This window comes from Excalfactoria chinensis, chromosome 10 (genome assembly GCF_039878825.1).
Source record: "Excalfactoria chinensis isolate bCotChi1 chromosome 10, bCotChi1.hap2, whole genome shotgun sequence".
NCBI lineage: Eukaryota > Metazoa > Chordata > Aves > Galliformes > Phasianidae > Excalfactoria > Excalfactoria chinensis.
Genome location: NC_092834.1, coordinates 2,661,011 through 2,683,843, shown reverse-complemented (window position 1 = coordinate 2,683,843; position 22,833 = coordinate 2,661,011). Strand labels below are relative to the sequence as shown.

At 50.1% G+C, this 22,833-nt stretch overlaps 1 protein-coding gene across 1 annotated transcript in view; it reads right to left on the bottom strand.

The window, feature by feature from the left end:
• The window catches only part of CHSY1 (chondroitin sulfate synthase 1), a 57,643-nt gene that overhangs the window by 32,907 nt on the left and 1,903 nt on the right, over nucleotides 1-22,833 (bottom strand). Inside the window, exon 2 of the mRNA XM_072345408.1 lies at nucleotides 18,330-18,825. Coding sequence (XP_072201509.1) covers nucleotides 18,330-18,825 — 496 coding nt within the window. The remainder of the gene's footprint in view (nucleotides 1-18,329; nucleotides 18,826-22,833) is intronic.

The window sequence follows — 22,833 nt, the reverse complement described above, 5'->3', positions numbered from 1 at the left end:
GCATCTTGAGAAGTCTACAGGATTGCAAGTATTTGGTTTGCAGTATATTATAGATATATATAGATATATATCTTTTGTAAGACACAACACCAGAAGGCATTCTGGTGAATGTAAAACCAGGTAATGTTTTCTTTTCCTGTTCAGATAATTTCAGATGACACGGTCCCATCATCTGTCGAGCCCTGCCCCAGGTAAGCCAGAACTGGGAAAGGAAAAAAGCAAGTATCTCTATTTCTCCCTTAACCAAACCCCAAAACACAGAAAGTTTTCCTGCAGGAGGGAGGAGAAACACAAACTTGGCAAACACTTGAAGAGCCAGCAGCCCTTCCTCATTGCTGTTATTGATCACCATGAAAATGAACAACTTGGAAACTGTTCTCACACCATTAGACATCAGTAGCAAAAGCAGATGCGCTTTCCCTTCCTCCCCACCTGCACACAGCTAGCCCCAGGCCATGGTTCTTTACCAAAGGATATTAACTCATTAGATTTAAAAAGCTCTCAGCTTCACGCCTTGCTGCTCTGATGTTCCCTCACTGCCGCAGTGCCCTTTGGAGTGCTGCAAAGGGCACGAGGGGAGAGAAGGGAGAGGGAGGAAGCCAGAGGAGACATCTGAATTACAAGCAACCCAGCCCCGTCTATAAATTGAGAGCTCAACAAGATTTCACAGCAGTCTGGACAAGGAAGCTTCCCACCAAACAATGCTGGTTCCCAGACAAAGAGGAGGATGTGGAATCACAGAAAGGCTCGGGGTTGGAAGGGACCTCATGGATCACCTGGTTCCAACCCCCTACCAGGGGCAGGGCTGCCAACCACTGATCAGGCACCAGATCAGGCTGCCCAGGGCCCATCCAATCTGGCCCTGAACGCCTCCAGGGAGGGGCCAGCATACTGGAATACACACATTTGGATGCCCGCTTCATTTCCCGACACCGAAACCAACCCTACACCTCAAAGCTCCATTAATCATTACCTTCAAATACCAACTTCTACTAACGTGTTTTTCTCTTACCAACAGGAAGGGCAATACCTGAACCTGCATTAAGTGACGGGAAAGGAAACACTTCAGATAGAACCCTCTCCTGCTGGCAATTAAAGAGCTCTTCACGGAAAAGCTGCCCTTTACAATGTTTGCCCTACTTAGCATTAGCTCTCAATTAGTAAGAGGCAATGCTCCAGAGGATGACAGGAATCCAAAGAAAAATATTACCAGGTAGAGAGCAGAGGCGGAGGGCTGTTAAATGAGCTCCCAAGAACCTCCAGGTGGCAATAAGAGGAGGAAAATGGGATGGAGCAGACTGAACACCACAGCTTGTGCAATACAAACACGCTGCACCAGAAAGAAAATGGTACTCGAGTCCTCGGAGTGTAGGAAAAGGTTAAAAAACAGCGAAGGAAAGTCACTGTATGAGTGGTGGGGATGAACCAAGTCACCCAGAACAATCAAGGGAGGAAGGCTAAGGTTCTCCTTTCAGATATCAAGGCAGGGGAAGGGTTGCAGACATCACTGACATCCCATTACTCTCTCCTATTACAAAAGCACTCCGCTCCATTCCATTTGGGGAACTTCAGTTTTGCTGTGTAAAAGCTTTCTCTGCTGCTTTTCCCATGCGTAGGGCAAAGCTCACACCCAGCACTTTGCACGACAGTATTTCTAGCATCTCTGCAGACAATTAATATATGCAACCCGTGCATCTGAAATCTCAGCATACATGGCGATGTGCACAAGATACTGCTGCCTTCATTCACTGTGCAAGTACCAAACCATGAGGTGTCCAGAACGACCACACAAACCATTGTGGATTCCCACTTACACCTGCCCTGCAACTCCTGACGCACTTAAAAATCAACAAAGCTCAAAGACGATAATGGTTTATATTGGCTTGGCTAAAGTGCTCTATAAATAATGGGAAAATGACTGCAGTTCTCAGACTATTAACATTTACCGAGCAACAAATGCAGCAATAACCTGAATTGATTAGAGGAACTGGAAGCTTTGTGGTTTGCGCAGCGTAACCATCAGAAAGGTCTTTCAGAGGGCAGGGCTGTGTTCAGCAGCACAATGTGGAGACAAAACAGGGCTGCTTTACTTCCCAGATGGTGCTCTGTGCTGTGGAAACCAGGTCCTTCCCCATCACTTGCACGTCAGAATTAACACATGGCCAACAAGGGGGAAATCTCACTGCGTTCACATAAGGCTGGCAGGGAAGTGACGGTCATCTTGGAGACCTTACTGCTGTGTTTTATAAGCAGTGATGTTTATCAGTGGATAGATAAAACCACTGATGTTATTCTATGTAAGAACATTTTTCATATCTGTAATTTCTCATTCTCCCACCCCCCACACTTCAATTAACCTCCAAATACCAAACCAGCACGCACCATTGGTGCCATGCAGTGCTATCTGTCCCCAACCAAGTTGCTTCTCCTTTCTCTCCAGACACAAAATCTGCTACATAAGTCCTTCCTAAGTCACAGAGCATGCAAGATACCATTGACATCTGCTACAGGCAGTGCATCTTAGTTAATCACAAGCAGCAGTTCAACATCCCACCGCACAGACGCTATTTATGATGGGCTTTGTACATTTCAAGGGGAGATTCCCAGATGGATAATGGAAGAGTCAGCGCTGCAGCCCCATCCTGCAACAGCCCAAGACACTCAGCTTTAAAGTCCTGCCAGTCCCAGACACAGAACAGCTACTTGGGAGAATTACAGAAGCTGTAAGAATGCCCTTGGAGTCCCACCAAGCTGAGCTCGCTGCAGCTAAGAGCTGTAGTTCTGCAGGCAGAGGCTCCTGAAGAAGGAACTCCCTGTGTCTGAACAGGGCTCTGAACAAAACCACCCTTTAGTCCTCACTGTCTTCTTGCAGCACATCACAGCCACACGCCAGATTTATGAGCCTGATCTACGCTGATGTAAACCAGAGTTACTTTGCTACCTGACCAAGTCACACCCATCGATATCAGAGGCAAAGTCAGCCCGGTGCCAAGGCCATGTTTAGAAGTAACTCCGGTAGCCCAGCTGTATTTCTGGTATACTATAAACAACACCTTAAATCTTATGTGACGCAGCAGCACTTGCCGTTTTGAACTGAACTCTGTTACAGCAGAGTTTATTTCCTGTTGTGCATACGTGAGAGACAACTGAAACCAAAAAGGCAGCAGCGTTCACACTGGAAGAAGGGCAAGAGGAACACGGGTAAGCACAAGGACCTGCGTGCAGCTGCACCCCACACCTCCATCCCTGGGCATCCCTGCCAACGTGTTCTGTGCTGCTTTGTGAGTGCTCAGGTGTCCCCTGCAGCCTCACCTTGCAGCCGGAGGTGCTGTGCAGAGCAGAGGAGGCATTGCTGCCTCGTGGCAGGGCGCGCTCTGCTCCTTAAGGCAAAAGGGCGCTGGGAAAGCCAGCAAGAAATGGCTCTGAAGGATGTTAAAACACCAAACCCCTGCTATAGCTACCGTGCAGCTCAGCCCCTGCTGACGTCCTGAGTGCAGCCTTCACATTTTCAATCCCTTCTGTTAAATGGGCATGATTAATTCCCCTGCAGTCCTCCCAGCCTGCTTCTGCTTGGAAGCCAATTTAGCAATTAAATGAATCGTCGAATATTTCTTGCCAGAGAGTAAAAAGGGAGTTTCACCTCGCCTGGGCAAAATGCGATTCCCGAAGGATCTGAGAAGTTAATGAGTGGAACAGTTACAAAGAGAAGAGGAAAAAAATGTACAAAAAATTGGCAAATCAGACAGCCAAGAAAGAGACAGGAAGTGACAGATTTCAGAAAATACCTCTAAAGTAGAGGAAATGAGTCGTCCTTTAAGGGGGAATCATACACATAAAGCACATGGAACAGAGTATTCTTTGTAGACCTGACTGAAGAAGGGGGGAAAAAAAAAAAACAAGGTTATAAAAAAAAAGGCACATCCTGAATAGCATTAGAAGCAAAGCAGCTCCAGCAGCCTCAGCCCATCGAAGGTGGAAATTGGAACCATCTTAAAAGCAGTGGCCCAAATCTATCTGCAAAAGAAGAGAAGGGAAAGAACAAAAGAGGGGGAAAGGGCACTAAATGCAGCAGGAGGAGGGAGCTGAGCCCACCAGGACCCCTCGCTAAGCAGAGTGCTGCTGGGCTGGGCAGCACAGGGGGGTCCCCGTGGTGTTACTGGATGAATACGAGCAATTGCAAAAAGTGCAAACCACTCCCATGGGGAGGGAGGTGCTGGGAAAGGCCTTGCATGGAGCTCCTGCTTTAACAGAGCTCTGCTCAACCTCATCCACAAGCTACAAAGCAGGCATCATCACTACGTTAAGGGGGTGTTTTGCACACAGCTTGAAGAGCACATAAAGACACACACACCTTTGTCTGGAACTGCCTGGCTGCACCACTGAGCTCAGGGACACACAGCCCACCTGGGAAGGGACAGCAGCAACACGAGGAAGGCATTCAGCCTTCGTCAAATGACACAGACGTATTTAATAGGAAGCACAAGCTACATACAGCTTGTGTGAAATGAAGTCCTCCTTATGTGCTATTTTTAAAGGCAGTTGCTATAACGCAGGAAATGTCACATATAAAAGAGCTTTATCTGAGTGCAAAACACCTTAAAGAGCAAATTTCACCTCGGTGATTGCATGTTCATCCCAACAAAAGAACATTCATTGTCCAGATGCCTTCTGCAAGGCTTTGCCCAGAGGGGAGAAGGAGAATATGCAAGAGGGATAAAAAATCTTCGCTCTATTTTAGAACTGGGAAAGGCATTTAGTAAGACCTTTCTGTTAAGCTAAAGCGTTCTCTTTCATTACAATGTTATCTCATTAAGGATAAATATACCTGGAGCTGATGCGTTGCTTTTGGAATGATCTAAGACTAGGCTGAGAAATCAGACCAATTAATAAACCTGAAATCCTTCCTCCATAAGGATTTCCCCCCAGAAGGGCTTCAGCAGCAGGTTTAGCACCGAGCTGCTCCAAGGAGCTCACAGCAGGGCTTCCTGGGGCTGTAAGTAACAACTCTGCTACTGTAACACGCCACCCAGGGCATGGAACCATGATAAAGTATCTGCTGGAGAGGGGATGCTGTAGCCAGCCCTAACAAAGATCACTTCATGGAGCGTTGCCTAGAAATCAGTTTGAAGAAAGGACATGAAAAAAGCCTAGGTCGTGCGCTGTGCCCATGGGGAGCACTGGGAAGCTCCCAGCCTTGGCTGCCTCAAGGAACAGGGAGCTGCTGCCCTCCAAGCTCTCTGCATGGGCACGGGGATTACAAACCTCACATCACATGAGGTCAGGCACAGCACAACTCTGCTGTCAGCCCAGCAGATCACTCTTGGGGAGCTGAAAACAACCCAAATTGGATCATATCTACCTCTGACCGCAGCACCATGAGCCAGCGGCCCAAACAGGAGGCAGTGCCAGCATCCTTCCTGGCAGGATAGGCTCAAATCCACTGGGCAACTGGATCTAAGAAGAATGGACAATCCCATGGTCTGTTTGAAATGTTATAGAAGACACAGGTTGAATGCTAATCAGAACGAAAAAAATACCGATCATCAACATATCAATGGGCTCCGTTCAGCTTTCAGCGCTCGTTATTGTCTGGTGGGAGATGCAGGACTGGGTTTGGAGGGATATTTCCAAGTCGCAGAGTTATAGCTGCGGTCTGATTCACAAAGGCGGACGCGGAAAGGACTGCAGGACTCTACAACACATTTGAAGGCTTTAAAAAAATAAAGATAAAAAAAATACAAAACCGACACAATAGCATCATCCAAGCAGCAGTGCTCAGGAACAGAGCCTGGAATATTTTACAGAGATCGTTATAGTCCAGCACATCCAAAGATGAGCATTTGCTTTAGCTAACCACAGTGTGCGTGGGCACGCAGGGTTGCATGAATAGGGGGTGCTGCCCATCACAATCTGCAGCACTTGGGGGAGACCAAGCACAACACTAAGAGATGGCCGTGCTTCACTGCTATTCACCACTGAAACACCACAAGAACCACCACTGGTCTTTTCTTTTGCATATAATCATCATATTGATGAAACTGGCACCAACCCCAAGCTGGATCTGGCTGTTTTGCCCCATCACGCAAAGGCACAAAGACAACCAGTGGTGTTATATTGGCTCCCAAAGAAAACAAAATCCAAGGCACTGCTCTTCCCTGCACGCTCCCTGCTTGGACAGGAAGAAAACATGCTCTCAGAAGACACTCTCAAACCTCTTTTTTGGATGAGTTGTTGACTATTTTGCATGGTAACCAGGCATGAAATTATACCAGCTACAATGCAGCCTGCCCGGGGCTTTTTTCTGTGCTGGCCACCAGTCAGGTGCCTGAGTGTTCCCACTTAGATTTCACTCGGATGCCGTGCCAGAACACATCCCATCAGCATCACACTCGTCACATTAGTGCAGGATGGTTTTGCTGCCATGCCAAAGCAGCTGAGTTTCAGAGTGCATTGCTTGCTTGGCAGGTATCCCTCCTTGCCTGGGGGAGACAGGCACTGGGGAGTTCTACGTCTAAAAAAAATAAGATTATTGTAACCCATCAGATATGATTCCAGCTTTAAGGATTAAAGCTGCGTCACAGTGAGAGCCAGGGAAAACAGCAGGTTGTTGCACCTTGTAACATTTTATTGTTTACTTATTTTAGGCCAATTTCCCTTCTGAAAGGGCATCTCGGTTCTCCTCTGCCTTCCCCATCACATGCCCAGCCCCCTTATTAAAAAGGCTGCCTGCAACCAAAGTTAAGTGCATTTAAGGTGCTGTCCTCACGCTCCATAAGGAGACAGTACCTTCAGTAACTGCAAGAGATAGCTTATCCTTCAGCACTTCCAACCTCACCTTTCATTACTGTGAACACAAGCAGCTCTAACGGGCCACTCGGTTTACATATAGGCAGACAGACCAGGAACACTGAGCAGCAGTTACAAAAGCAGCAACATCTGCTCAGTAATCGTGCGGCAAAGCATTGCACAAGAGCAGCTCTTTTAGTCAGCCTGATATTGCAAACGCCGAAAGAATTTGGTTCCCTCGTATCTCTGCTCATGGGACCTCTGTTTAGAATATTTGGAATTACTTGGACTCCACACGCTAACAAGACCCCACTGGGTTTCACTCTTGCTCTGGCCACCTTTCACCTCCAGGAGGTTTTTCCCCACTGCTTCGTGCTGCTCCCCGATGCCAGCAGTGAGTCCCATCAGCACCCCTCATCTTCATTAACTAATTGCCTCCAATGAGTGCTCTGGGCTGCAGTTCAGAAGGGCTGCAGGAGAACTGCAGCTTTGTCCCTGCAGGGCTCCTCGCTTCCACTTCAATCCGTTCACTCTTTGATGCCCTCTGGGAATCGAAGCAAACAATGCTGATTACTTTTTGCAATTTCTACCTGTGGCTTTTCTGCACCATCCTTGTGGGGAGGGGGCACTTCCTGAGCTCACCCTGGGAAAAGGCTCATTCTGGCAGAAAATTCACTTCTCCCTGTAAACAAGTCGGCTCCTGCCTCCCCTCACCTCGGCCCTGACGGTGGAATTTTAATTGAAATGACTGGGACAGGAGGGAGGGACGTGTGGCTTGGCTGAATGCAGGACCCCAGGCTGGGCTCCCCACCTCGCCCCACCACTTCTCCTCCTGTGGACACCCCCACACCGTGAGCTCCTTCCACCCCAGGATGAGAGAGCATGGGAAAGGTTTGCAAGACACCTTGATGCTGAAGCACAGAATTCTAGACCCAAGGTAACAGTTGCCTCAGTGCCCTGGGAAAGCTGGTGGTTCTGAGTTTTCCCTGCAAGCAAGGTCAAAACCACCCTCCTTCAAGCTTGCTCGAGAAACGGCAACCAGTCTAAAATTAAGCTGAAAAGTAATTTCTCATCCCCTTGTGAAAAGCATCTTCAAAGCCTCAGCAGACCTGTGGTGAGAGCACAACAATCCCCAGGGAGCAGAGCAGGTACGGGCACACGAGGCTGCAGGGCAGGGCTGCTGCTCTCGAGGGACAGAACCAGTGGCACACAGCACTGCCCCCAGTCACCCCGTGCCACCCCCAGCTGCCAGGTTTCACCATTTATCCACAAGAGAATGTCACTGTGAAAGCAAAAGAGCTTAATGGGAATCAGGGCACGTCCCTCTTGTGCTCTTCCTTTATCCCACAAGATCTATCTGGTGGTAATTTGTGGAAAAGATGTTTTTCCAGCCAAGCTCTACTATAAGTCAAAAAGTCAGCGGTGACAGCATGGGAACGCTATTTGGGAATGGAAGTGGGGAGCAGTCAGCTAGCTCTGTGGGGTTAAGGAAAACCAACACAGTAAACCAAACACAGGAAATGGGGAGATGGCAAACCTAAGAGATGCCCAAAAGGCAACGGAGACCAACAGCAGAGGTTGAGCACTCACCAGGACTCAGTCAGCTGGCAGCCCGCTCTCCCCCTTTGCTCCCTCCCCTGGATTTCAAAAGATGAACGTGCATTTCTGGGCAGGACGGGTTTCAGCAAAAAGTCTCTTTGTGAAATCGGCACGAAAACACACGCAGGAAAAAAAATTACTGGGGCAGATGGGGCGAGATGATGGGGAGGAGAAAGACAGGAGGAAAGTCATCCAGGGGCTGCATAAAGCTGAACATCTCTAAAGCTGGGGCTTCTGTCCAGCTGTGAGGTGCCTTGTGAAGGATGGAGTCCTCCTCCCACTGGTGCACACACGGTGTTCCAAGCCAGGTCTGTCTCCGCAATAGAAATTCAACACATTTTTCCCCAGAGAACAATCTATTGTCCTACAGCCACGCTGCCGAATTCGGACATTTAATTCAGTTCCTGAGTGTGGAAGAGAAGGATCCCAGTCCTGCCTTTACAGCAGGAACCTCCAAGCTAGCGCTTCAGCACAACCAGAGCTGGCTTTGTCCAGTGCAGGACACAGCACAGCTCCTTGTCCCCAGATGGAAAGGGAGGCAGCATGCAAACAACATCTCCCTGTGCATCGCAGTCTCGGAGCACCTCGCACAGCAGCAACCGGCGCTAACAGTCTGAGGCACCTCGGCAGATGTATGGCCAAGTGCCTATAAAAGAGCCTTTGTGCCGACTGGAGGGAAACAAGGCATTTCTGTCTGTGAGACAGCCTCGACCACCTCGTGGGACGAGCGGGGCCGCACACTGCACACTTCCTCTGCACTGGGATGCAGGAGGGCAGATGGCACGGAGCAGGCACAGCCCATGCGCCTGCAGAGGAACCCGGGGTCACCCAGACGCTGCTCCAGAGCCAGACACGCACCCGACATCCTCATCTCTAGGCCTCATCTCTGCACGTTGTCAAATATCCTTTTCACCTTCACCCTAGTTTCCCATTCTAGACTGGGCTAATTCCTTAAGGCTGCAGGAGCTGTGCTGTTGTTTCTGGCCTGCAATAGATAAGAAACCACGTGGATGGTTTCTCCCCAGAACGAGCACAAGCAGCAGCAATGATACCATCAGCAAACCACAGGGCTCAGCTCAACACGTTATTCCATGGGCTCAGAAATGGCTCAGCTTCCAGTTGGGCCCAGCAACAAGGACTGTGCAGCTGCAAGAAGCTTCTGCAGCAACCACGGCACGATTTCAGTGCTACGGAGCCAGAGAGAAGGGGATAAAAAAAGATTATTTGGAACCGTCAAAGAAAAATGGCTCTGTTCAAAACCTGGAAAAGTCACAGCTTGCTCTTATTGCCAGGGAAGCAAAAGTCCCAGTGCTTTATGAAGATTAAACCTGCTATTGTCTCTCAGTTGTTAGTTCCCCTTGGCCAAAGATGTTAGGAAACATCTTCAACAGAAGGATAAAAACCAAACGTGTCAGCTGTAAGCTGCGATAAGGTCACACAAACACACAAGGTAAGGTAAGGGTGAGGCTTCTTGACAAATCATCTGTGCAAAGGTTAAACAAACTCCTCTCTTGTCAGGGCAGCAGAGGTATGCAATGCACAGGAAGCGTATTTCTGCTGGCCTGGACCACGACCACGAGAAACACGACTTCTGCAGTCACTCTGGTCCAACAGCACTGGTCTTAGTGAAGCATCTGCCCTGGAGGCCCTATGGAATGACTAAAAAAGTCAGGTCGGGTTTTTAACACACTCTGCACCCATATAAGGAGGGGGACTGCAGGAAAAAAGATGTATGAAATAGGCCTAAGATGCAGCCGTACAGTGCAGCTGGCCATACAGTCCTTGTGCAAAATGACACTCCGTGTTAATTACCAACACTCACTTCCTAAGGACTTTTTCAGTCCTTACTGAGGACAAAGAACATCCCCTCTCACAGAGATGCTGAGGAGTGAACTCTGCTGTCTCGGGGTAAACGTCTTCTCTCCCTGTAAGACAGTAACACACGTTACAAAGCGTGGTTACAAAGGATTAAGGCAGCTCAGTTAATACAAACTAGCACTCTCTCCTGCATTCCTCACTAATACAGTGGTGACATAACCAGCCAAAACATTTAGCTTTAATTCAAATAAGGTTTAAGGAAGTTACTGCCAAGTAATTAAACCCATTGAAGGCTTGCGAGCAGAGGAACCTTCATTAATACGAATAGAGCGCTCCTCTAACCAGCTGCACCAATCTGAAGTGGCAGCCGTGAACACCAGCAGGGTTTTCAGGATCAGACTTGTGCCTCTCAGAGCTCACTGCTGGAGCTCGGCGGGGCTGCAGCAGCCCCACTATGGGCGAGTTTCCTGGTGCCATGCTGCTTCTCCCTATTCCAATACAAAGAATGTGACAGGAGCACTTCTGGACCCGCAGGCAGCTTCCCTGCTTTGTAATGAACTGAGCCCAAAGCTTGGGCTCCCATTCCTTTCATTGCTAGAGCTAACGTCTGCCTAAGAACCTGTGTTTAATCCACAGAGAGCATGGGATGCTTCTGAAAAGCGACTCCAAGCAAAAATACAGCACTCAGCAGGAGTCCCTAAAGCCATTCAGTTTGAAGGATTAAAGTCAGAAGCTTGGATGGAGCTTAGGTCCAGCAGGCCTGATCCTACCCATGCTCCCTTCAATACACATTGCACCTTCTCCTAAACAACTCCCCAAGCTAATGCCTCTGAAGTCTAGGAGCAGCATCCCAGAGCTCCATGCAGACATCTCAGGGCCCATCTCGCTCGTGCTCTGAGCCAGGGCAAGACATGCCACACAGCCAGCACAGCTCACCGGGGAGCAGGAAAGCTGCTAGGGTTGGTAAGGAGCTCGCTGCAATGGCTTCCTGCTCAGTGCTTGCAGCATGGGAAAGTCTTAAAAACACTTAGGGTCGTTAACAGCAATGTAAGTTGCATGCAGGTCTTCCATTCTTTCTCTGAAGTCTCCATTGCCACTGCAAGTCACCAGCACCAAGCTGACTGGGACAAGATCCCACTGACACAAATCAGTCACAGCTTTCACTTTTGCTTCGTTACCATAACAGGATGTGCTCAAAATGCATCCAAGCAACCACTGACAACTCAATGGCATCATCAGAACTCTGCCCGTAAGTGAACTAACCTGAAATAACCAGCACTAAACTTTCAGTTATGCAAGGAGCCCAGATATGCTTTCTACCCACAACTTCAAGACTTAAGAAATCAAGACCAGTTAGGTCCCCCAACCCCTCCAACTGCATTCCCAGCTTCTCTGTGGCACATAAAGGTCACACTGTTCTGGGTATGTGGGAGGATAATCCCCACCCTTCATGCAATCAGGATTTCTGGCAAGATTTTAAGAGGTCTCCAGCTGATAACCATGAAAGTTCGCACCGCCAGGAGTCCAGATAAGCTCTTAACTCAGGAAATTAGTGCTAAAATGTTTTAAGCATTTCAGGGATCAATTAAGGAAGGCGCAGCAAAGTAGAATAAAGCTGCGTTGGTTTGGGTTTTTTTTTTCCCCCCCAAATCAGATGGTTTTTGAACACAAAACAACAGCAGCAGCTCTTCAGCTGGGAGGTTACACAGGAAATGAGGTTAGACAGATGCTGAACAATTAATCCTCCTGCAGCACGGGCTGCTCACTGCCATCAGTTCGCATGCACCATCTGCAGAACCACCAGGCACCAAGCAAAGCTACGGCCCTGCTGCAAGAGCCTGGTGCTGCATCTGTCCTCCTGCATCTCCTGCAGGGCTGTGCAGGAAGCAGCAGTCACACAGACAGCAGCAGCCCACTGGGTGTTACTTCCCCCCAAAACATTAAGGAAAGCCTTCAAAGCACATGAACACACCAGCACGGCTGGCTATAGGCAGCCAGTGCTGAGAGCATCCGAGCTGGATGTGCCATCCCTTCAGTGACCTCAGTTAGTTTACATTAAGCCCCTTCCCCACATCAGCAGTCATTTGTATTTCCCATAGCCAAACAAGCCTGGCTTTTGTCTCCCTTTCTTACAGGCTCCATCACCTCGGTGCTGCTGGGGCTTTAAGCTGCTCACACAACTTGGTGGCAACAGACTGAAAAAAGCAGCCATTTCCCCCCAGATTTACACGCAGCCTCCCAAAACATCCAGGTCACTCTTACCCTCTTCTCCATATACACCAGCTACAAAGCTCCATGCCAAGAGCCCCAGCTGAAGCTGCCTGGCATCCACTTCGACTGAGAAAGCCAATTTGCTTTTCTCTTTTTTTACAGCCCAGTCACTTGGGGCATTTCACAACGAATTTGTTTGTACTGCGGCACACAGCAGTTTATTGCCCCAGGGTGAGGGGTGCTGATAGCTTTTAAACCACTCATCCCAGCCTGAACCAACTGGTGTCCTTCCAAGGGCCCCAGGCAGGTGGCATTCACCGGGGATTACAGCACAAAGCTCATTAGGTACAAGGAAGGATCCAAGCGCTGTGCCGCATGGCTCCAGCAAGAACCTACCCTGCAAACCTGGAGGGCATTTGCACTGCTTCAGGAGGGAAAAGCACACCAGGAAGCTCCTGGGCACAGCCTCCTCTCTGCCCATCCCACGGCTGCTAAACCCCAGCAAACTCAAACCCTCAGATATCTTTTATGAACCTTAATTATGCAGCTGGGATGACGAGGCATTTTATTTGAGTTCTTTATCCCGCCATGCAATGAAGGATTAGCCTTGTCCTCAAGATAACAGCTAATCCAGGCAGCCACCAAACTCAGCAGGCAGATCCCCATCTTAACAGAACCACTGCACTCCAAAAAGCCAATAATGGGGAAAAAAGCAAAGCTTCTGCTTCCTGGGTTCACCAGCGAAGCTTCCTTAGTGTCTACACCACAGCACCAACAAACCTCAGCACAGGCACCACAAGCCATCCAGCCAACCGGGAACAGATGAACTACCCATGGGCTCAAGAAAATGGGTCAGTCCCAAACAATAACCTACAGCCTGCAAAGGTTCATGTAAGCATAAATCACGCGGGGTTCCCCTCTTAAAACAAGGGCAAGCTGAAATCAGTAAGATCCAGGCTCAGGTGACTTCGGTCCAACACTCAGAGCATGATACAAAGCAGTTCTTGGTCAACGTAACAAACAGAAATCCTTTACCAGCCCAGGTCCACAGGTCACTATGAAATGATCCACGGGTGCCGTCAGTTTTTCCCCTCTGAGATATTTGTTTCTCAAATATGTAATTATTTTCTGAAGTGAAAGAGTTTGGTCAAGACTTGGGTGCAGATCTGAGGTCTCTGCTCCTATTCCGAACCCTCCCAGCCCACATCTTGGTTTCATCAACCCAAACTGCTGCCTCTGCTCCTTCTGTGACCTCTCTGCCCTCCTCCTTAGCAAACACTGCTCCCAAAATTAGGCCCTGTGGTCACCTCTCGCTGCCTCCCCCTTCACACCACAGACTCCCTGTGCCATCAGCAGGCATTTCAGCCTCCCCAGGCATCACCTCCCCTGCCTGGATAAGGCTCTTCTCTATTCTTACCTACATGCTCTGACAGTACCGTTGCTCGTTACCCTCATGAAGAGCAATCTCTATCCATGACCCCCCCAGGACCAATGGCCACCCACCTCTAACTCGATCTGAAGCCAAGCAGACATCTCCAAAGCATCTCAAAGGTTAAATTCACCGCTTATGACGGGTCCATTTATAAACATCCACCGTACAACACTGGGATGCTTGTATCCTCCCTCTCTCACACACGTGATGTGTACTGTAGGTTCCTTGAATGAAGAGCTTCAAGGGGCTGCATGCACACGGCAGGATGCAGGTCTCTGCTGCTGTCGGGCTTGCCAAGTTCTGCACTTGCACTTCAGAAGTTAAAAAAGGAAAAAGAAGAAGAAAAAGAAGAAGAAAACAAGAGCACGAGCTTTGAAGCCAGGACAATGCATATAAATCAGAGCACCTGATTCCAAAAGCACAGCTGGATGCTGCTCCCAAGAAGACGTGTCGAGCCTCATCCTGGAGGAGTCTGCTGCCTGGAGTCCAACACAAGGATCCACCAACCCAACGTTGTGGCTCAGCATAGCCCACAGAGAACCACAGTGCCCAAAGCACAGCAGCCCCGGGCCCATCCCTGCCCATCCCACCCAATGCCAGGCAACAGCCAGCTGGAAACGGGCTGCTCTCCTTCCTCCTTTCACGGAGGGCAAAGCAAAGGAGCTGGAGGTCAGCAGGCAGGAGGTGCATCTGTCCCCAGCGTTTGGGTTCTGATCAACAGCTGCAGGACTTGCCTTTTTTTTTCTTATTCATACAGAAAACCATAAACCTTAGTTTTGCCCAGGGGAGAGTCCATTCCAGAAACAGTACGTTCTGGCACTGCCAACGTACTTGGCAGACAGGACGTGCACTTCGAGGGCTTTCCTAACTTCAGTGAGTTTCAGAGTAGCAATTATCCTCAATTACTGCAGATGAAAGACAGCACAAAATGCCAGCACGAACCCACCCTCCTCCCAGGAGCCCCCCAACCACCCACAGCCACCAGCACCCCACTGCTCCCCAGCCAACGCCTGGAGGTTGGACCACTCCTTGGTGCCCATCAAGGATCACTCCCTTTGTCACAATTTATATTTCTTTGCCATTTACAGAGGGGTTCGTGACTGCAGAAACAATTGGATCTGTACCAGCACTACCTTGATTTCCTGCAGCTACGGTAGAGATCTCATGTTAAAGGTACCAGCACTCTCAAGCTGAAGATACCAAACCCTCCATACTGAAACAACGCTCAGCGGTTGCAACAAACAAGATGGAATGGATACTGAGCTACAGAAGGATGGTTTCACAACTCAGATGTGTTCAAAGGAATCCTAAACTCAAAGTGAAAACCGAGATCAGCAATTTGTTGTGATGGTTAACACACAGATGAGATGCCTGCCATCAAAGCTGGGACATGAAGGCAGCACACGGCTCTGCAGTGCTACAGCACATGGGAACAGCCCTGGCATCCGCTCAGTGCCAACCAGATTGCTGCCAGGGGGAGATGGGAGAAGGAAGGAGACTTAAATTGTTGCTGAGGAGAACACCCAGCAGTGTGCCAGGGGTCCAAAGCACCAATATTCACTAGAAATGCACAGTCACGTCCCAGCGAGAGCAGCACAAGCCTTCCCTCCTCTTCAAGAGAAAGGACTGCACTGTATATCGCCTCGTAAACCATCAAGCTCCCATCTGTGCTCCGCAGATATTTCACAGCCCTGCTCTTTTTACGGGTTTGTATCCATAGCTTTGGCTGCTCCACCCTACGGACGGCTGAGGTTTAGAGCTATTTGTCGATGGCCGTGGCAGCCTTGGTTTTGTTTTTACAGCGATGATAATCCTTGCTGTAAAGAACTCGACATTTTAAGATGCGTGTCTCACTCATGACTCACTCGACCTGTCCCACGCAGGGCCACAGCCACACACCGATAGGAGCCCAAAACCCACCGGTGCTACAAGCTGTTCCCAGAGCAGAGCTGGAGGCTGAGCCGTGTTCTCCTGCAGCACACCACTACTTTTGTTGCATCTTTCCCGGGCAGGGTGAAGCAGAGGGTCCAAAGAACCGTGGTGTTGATTCTTGTACTGTATTTGCTGAGAAGCTCCCGAGGGCAGGAAGAGCACCAACAAATCTTTACGACGGGCAATAAGCAGAGCTGCAATAAGCAGAGCTGCTAACGGAGCGGTCTGAGAGGCACCACAGAGAGCAGCAAAGCAACAGAAACACAGGAAGGGGGGGAAAAAAGGGTTTGGAGACAGATTTACAGACAGACTGCTGAGAGCAGAGAAAAAAAACACAGAGCCAGGACTGGAGGCGCGGCTGGGCACATCACCAGAGAAAGAGGCAGCGAAGATGAGCAGCACAGTGAGGACATTGTAGGATCCTAAAATCAGAGAAAGGGGGCACTGACAGTCGTGGCAATGAGTAAAACGACTCCGGGCGCTGTGCCCACGGCCAGGGCAGTGCAGGAAAGGAAACCGCCCGAGGGGAGCTCCAGTGGGGCCCTGCGTGTGCTGGGGCTGAAACCAAAGAGCCGGGGGCAGCCCAGCCAAGGACCCGGAGCTCCTCACTGCTGTTGCACTGTGAGGCTGCAGAGAGGCAGTGCAGGAGGTGAAGGTGGAGCAGCTCAGGTTTGGTTTTTCTGAGGCCAACACAGCCCTGTTTGTGGAACCTCACGCTGCAGCCGCTTCCTTTTCAATGGGAATTCTGAGAAAGGTGCTGGCTGAGCCCCAGCACAGATAAAGCTGCTCCATCAGAAATCCACATAACATAGCACTGCACGGTGCTTGCAGCGCCCCGTTACGTGACATTCATCAACAGACAAGACATGGAAAATGTCGCTTTTACACCCAGCTACCCTAACACAGCTGTTAGGACAGCTGTGCTATTTCATACCACCACTGCTTTGCCTTTGATAAAGTACCGGGCATGTTTCATCTGCTTGTTCAGGCAGTGAGAGGACCAGGTTGAAAAGCACAAAAAGTCAGCAGGGTTTGAAGCTGAGGCCTCAACTGAACAAGAGCAGAACTGCTCCTCGTGGAAGTGGCACCACCCAAAGAAACCTTCCCTCTCTCCAAAACTTGCCTCAGAGAGTGGCGAGGCCCAAAGAAAGAAGTTGGGGGCACCTGGAGGTGCTGATGTTGGATGGGGCCCTGGGCAGTTGGAGCTGGTGGAGGGCAACCAGCCCACAGCAGGGGTTGGAACTGCATCACCCTTAGGGTCACCTTAAGCCACTCTGTGATCCCAAGAACCAGCTGAGCATCAGCAGCACACAGCCACGAGTGCTTCTGAGTGCCCCGCAGCTCACACAGCTCACACACTGCAACTCCAGGCAGCTCACCTGGAAGAACCCAGCCCTGCAGGTCACCCCACAGAAGCTGATCAAACAAAACCACTTTTTGAGGTGAGGCTGCACGCTGTCATTCTTTCAACCCAAAATCTGATGGCAATGGATTTGAGGGGGTCTCTGCCAGTTTCAATAGGACCGAAACGCTGACCTTCAGGAGGTACCACACAGCACATGGTAGAGGCATTCATACCGAAAGTTGTTCCAATCCTGAATGACTGAAGTGAAAATTTTATGCTGCCAGAAACTGTGGAAAAAAAAACGTTACTGACTCCTTGTGAAGGCCTAACCACAATGCTGGCAGCGCACAAACTAATGCCAGGTCGGTGAGCTGGGAATGTGGACAGCCACCGTCAGACCAGAAAGCCTTTATGAACAAAAGATAGGAGTGAGTTACTGCTGCTGGAAACCTCCTTCCCCTCCCACAGCAGCCCTCCTGTCACCGAACTGCGAGCTGAAATGAAGCACGAGCTCTTGGGGGCAGAGGACTCGGTAAACACGTCAAAGTTTAACGCGAGGCTTTGCCAGTGAAAGAGGAGTCAGCAGCAGCCTCCGTGACCACGGCTCCGCTGTCAGATGGATGGAAGAATCTCCCTTTTTACCACATCTCATAAAAGGACAAAGCTGCAGTTGTAAACCAGTCATAAATGCTTGCATAATAAAGATAAACCATTCGCCCTCTGCTGCGCTCCCAGCCCAGCTTCCCAAAGAAACCCTCCAGCATTTCCCCAGGAGAAGATGCAGGTTGAGCCCAGCAGGTGTTTCCAATGAAACAGCCTGTAAACAACCAGGGCTCACTTCAAAGAGCTGAGGACCCCAGCAGGAGAACCCTGGTCATCCCCCACAGCATCAAGAAGTGCTGCCAAAAGCAGGCTGGCCAACCTTGCAGCCATGGGCAGATGCTGTCTGTCACTGTCAGAGCGCTGTCTTGGCTCTGCTGTCACCAAGGAGCTGCTTGGTGGGTCCTCCCACCATCCCAACGTGCCCAGCTGGGCTCAGGCTCCCTCAATTCCACATTCAAGCAGGTCTTTTGTAGGTCAACACACGTAAGAGACAAGAGCATCGAAAGCATTCAGTGGCAAAGGGAGGTGAGCTCTGGAGCAGCTGCTGTGCAGCCCTACAGCCTCTGCCTCCCCCAAAATACACCCCCTGCCCCCCAGTCTTACCTCGTACGACCACACGCACTGCACGCCCGCAAACCGCCGCACGCATCTTCCCACTTCCACGTCCTCGTGGGTGGTGTACATCTCTCGCAGGCACTCGCCAATGTGGGGCACCATTCTCCGCAGGACCTCCCGGCTCATGATCACTCCGGGTCCCCCCATGCAGAAGTTCTCACCCGGCTCCAGCGCCAACTTCCCCATCTCCTCCGTGGTGCCCAGGCCGGTCTGCCCAAGAAAGAGGGGCTCACTGCTGTTCAAACTCCTCAGGAAGTTCTCCAGTTTGTCCCCTTTGATGTAAACGTCGTCATCGGCTCTCATAAACCATTCGTATTTGTCCAAGTAGTGGTCATGCATGTATTTGAGCATCATGAAAGATTTCTTCTGGGGTGGGTAAGAGTCATCGACACCCGGCAGTGGGACGATGGGGATGGGGATGGAGGTGTCCGAACCCTCACTGGAGAAGAATTCAACCTTGCCAGGAATGCTTTTGGACCAGGTTCTAGGTGGAAAAAGACAGTAAGAACTAATTGAGTATGCAAACAGACAGAAGCAGAAAGCACTACCCAGCGGGGATAACTCAAACGAACTACAGCACACCTCATTTGCTTCACTGATTTTCTTTTTAAATGCCTGGAAGGGTTATTTTTTTTTCCCCATGCAAACAAAGGCGTTTGTGCTGCACCTCGAGCAACTGGTGCAGCACGCAGAAAGATCTGAGACAGTGAACACCTGAACACTCTGCAGCTGCACCTGGTAAAGAATAATAGGGTAAGAGAAGTTCACTGCGTCCTTAAGCATGCTCAGAGTCCATCTAACAGCAACATCAAAGAGAACCAAGACAGGCAAGCAGGCCCTACAACTGGATCGAATGCCTCAGAAGTTCCCTGCGAGTTATTCAGCTCCATACCCACACCGCGTTTCCCCCAAGCCCCCTCAAAGCTCAAAAGCACGCTCAGAAGTACTGACTTCCAAGGGCTAAATAGATGGCAGGCTGCACGTTAACGCAGAGGCTGTGCCCTATGGGGAAGCACAGCACGTGGCAGCAGCAACATGATGGCTCTGTCACACCAGCACAGCACTGGTATAAAAAGCAGACTGGGACATCCACGGCAGACACGTAACGACACTCCCCAGGCGAAGGATGCAGTTCTCCTTCAATACATCACCATCTCTTTACCAGCTGCCTCCCTGCACCGGTTCCTTGCCAAAAGCAGAACAGAGTTTGGGCAGCAGAAACCACATTGCAATTGGAAACGTACAGAATTGGCCACCACACCAAGCCAGAAATTGAAAACTATTTCCAAAGAATCCAACCTTAACTTTGCCTGGGAAATGCTAAAGCATTTAAGTGGGTCTAACTGCGTACCAACTTGGACAGTTAGACGCTAATTCAGCTTCGTGTAATGAATATCATCCAATTGCTTTAAAAGCTTTGTCTTCTGCATTTCTTACTCACAGGGGTAGGGTTACATTGGAAAAGTTTAGACCCTGGCTTCCCACAGAAGCACACAGAGAATGAAGTCAATGGAAACATTCCTGTTGACTTCACAACAGAGGTGATGGGGCCCTTAATCATCGGTGATGTAACTAATGCACAGTGATAGTGACATCCTGGCTGAGCGCCGCGAGCCGCCCGTCTTGCAATGACACATCCTCGTTTTCAGCTTCCCTTATCTGCAAAGAAACGTGTTTATTTTCTGACGGCCACGCTTTGGTTGCACATCAAAGGGTCTGAATGGAAAGATTACGTGGGAAATTGCTCTTCCCATGGCAACTCACTTTCAGGACTTCATCAAAAAGCAAGTTCGGCGCACGCTCAGATTAGCATCTCGGAGAAAGGAAAGGTGGGAGCTGAGAGCTGCAGCTCATCTCACCTCTGCGACCAGCTGTGATCTCTGCAGGAGCGACCTTCACTATTTTACTTTATTTCTATGTCTAACGCCCCTCTCCCGCTGCTTCCTGGTTTCAGTTTTCTCCCCTCCCTCTAACCAGCCTCCCTCACCTCGGGACCCCCTTTGGTATTGTCAGCACAGAGATCCCATTCAACAGAGGCGGAACAAAACATATGTACATCTATAAACCGGGCCAGATTTGATTTCCAGCCCTCATATTGCATGAAAACCCCCGGCTCAAAGCCAGCTTGGCCCAATTGTTTCTTGGACCTGGGCCATATTTAAAGTTTCATGCTAAAACAGGAGGAAAGCAGAGAAACCTCCCTGCAGTCTCAGGGTCACAGTGCACAGAATAGGACCGTGCAATGACTGCAGCCTGGGGCAGCACTGGGACACGGCTGTGGGACTGCAGTGCATGTCTGGACTCAGACAGATGAAATGTGCTCCCACACCAAAAAGCTGCCTGTGTGTCTGTGTCTTCTAAGGTAAGATCTGCAAACGAGTGTTTGATCATTAAACAGAACAAATATAGAGGAAAATATCTATAGAGAAACCTGGCACTGCCCTTCCCTCAGGAGGACTCCTTGGTCACCCTCAGCTGTCACCACATCCCTGCCAGCCCTGCTGGTGGCCTCGGCCAGCTGAAGCTCCAGGATGCTCGACTGCCCAGAGAGCAATATCAGGTTCAGGACACAACCGATACGTGCACCGCGTTGGTCACTTAAAAACCAAACAACCCCCAACCTTATCTCCTCCATGTAACCCGAATCTGCTCTGTTAAATAGGAGGATGCTCACGAATCAGGACAGCACAGCTCTCTGTTACCTCCCCAGGAGCATGCTGACAGCACGCCCGGCCATGTGCAACCTGCTTTCTCTGTGTATTGGGAAGGTAACACTGACAGAGCACAGCTCGGGGCAGGAGGAACACAGGCACAGAGTGCCGTACCTTCCATTTCCAGTGCGCTCCTGATTTATTTGCATTAACTTGCTTTATCAGCAGCTCTGCAGACTCAGCACCAACTGCCCACTACTACCTCAGGCTTCCCTGTGAAACACAGGAAGGTACTCAGGGTATGTTCCACAGCCCCAGGCCACGTGGCAGATGGACAACGGACTCGGTAATCTTGGGAAGCCCCTTCCATCTGAACCGTTCTGTTCTATCTGCTTACCTTGGGCTATGCAGGAAACTTAATTTCTCCTGCTGGCCCACACACCAGCACCAGACTCTCCCATCTGATGCATGTCAGAATTGTTCTATAAACATCTGTGTAAATTTCTGGTGGCTTTTCACCATCAGGAAAGCTCAGAGTGTCACATTTGCCCCAGGTGATACAGGAGGAGCCAACACAGTGTTGATCAACATGGCTGACCAGAAGAGCTGACACGTTGACCAGAACACGTCAAGCACTGTCACGATGTCCAAAGTCACTCCTTCTAAGAGGTAACAGAGCGCACGCACTGTGATCCACCCCATTACCTCACCACCAACCAGAAAGACCCAGAAACAACAAATACCACCCAACAGCCCAGAGAGAGGCTCTGAATTTGTTAAAAAAAGAAAGAAAAGCATAAAAATGTGTTTGGTGTTATGCTTCTGCAGCAGCCACTGGGAGCTCACTGAGATAACACCATTGCCTTTCGATCCCAAATCCCCCTGGCTGCCTTTCACTCAGGCTCCTCCAAGCACTCAGGTATTTAGATCCTAGAAAGTTCAAGGCACAGGCTCCCTCCCAAGGACACACTTCTGCCCCATGCTCAAGGGAGAAGGGCTCAGCCCAGGTATAGTAAAACACGGCACCTCCCCTGTCCCCCACACCGATGGCTCTATGGGACTGTCCCACACCATGGTCCTCATCCCACAGAGCCATGAAGCAGTCACAGCGCTGTGGACGAGGCAGACGTGGTCTCAGACACCAAGCCCCAATAACACCCAGCCTTTAGCTGCATTCGTATTGCTCCGCTTGCAGGTTTCCCAGGAAATCCAGTTGCTATGCAATTAAAAAACAAAAAAGGTTAACTGCCTGATATTTCTGCTCCTGAGACAGCAGGCTTCAGTCTTACCCCTACACCCTCCTTTGTGCATGCCTTTAAGCTCCCCTCAATCGCAACCTATTGCTGCACTTTCCCTGTACCTCAGCTCCATCCTGCACTGTTTCATGTCTTCCCACGTGTCACCGCAGCTTCTGCTGCTGCACTCCACCGACCTGCTCATAGGGAACCTGGCTGTCAGAGGCAAGAACTGCCCACAGCAAACCTGGCGATCTGAAGCTTATTCTCTGCCTGGCAGACTACAAAAGCACAACTGTTTCAACGAGCCGGGCCCTCTCCTGAAAAGGCAGCGGCCGGCTCTGCCTTGCAGTGGTCATTTTGCAGTGATTGATGTTCAGGAAGTGGATTGCTTCCCCTCTCCTTAGATCCTATCTGGATTCACGGCAGCGCCGATCGGCGAATGCTTTCCGCTCCGGGTCCTTTCAGCAGTGTGTGTCAATGGCCTTTCAGCCGCGGCAGTGCGGAGTTATTCAGCCCCTGCATCCCTAATTCCTTTCAGCCGAATCAAGGCTCCGCACACGCTGCCACCCGGGAAAGCCTTGTGAGCAGCTTCCCGTTGGGCGC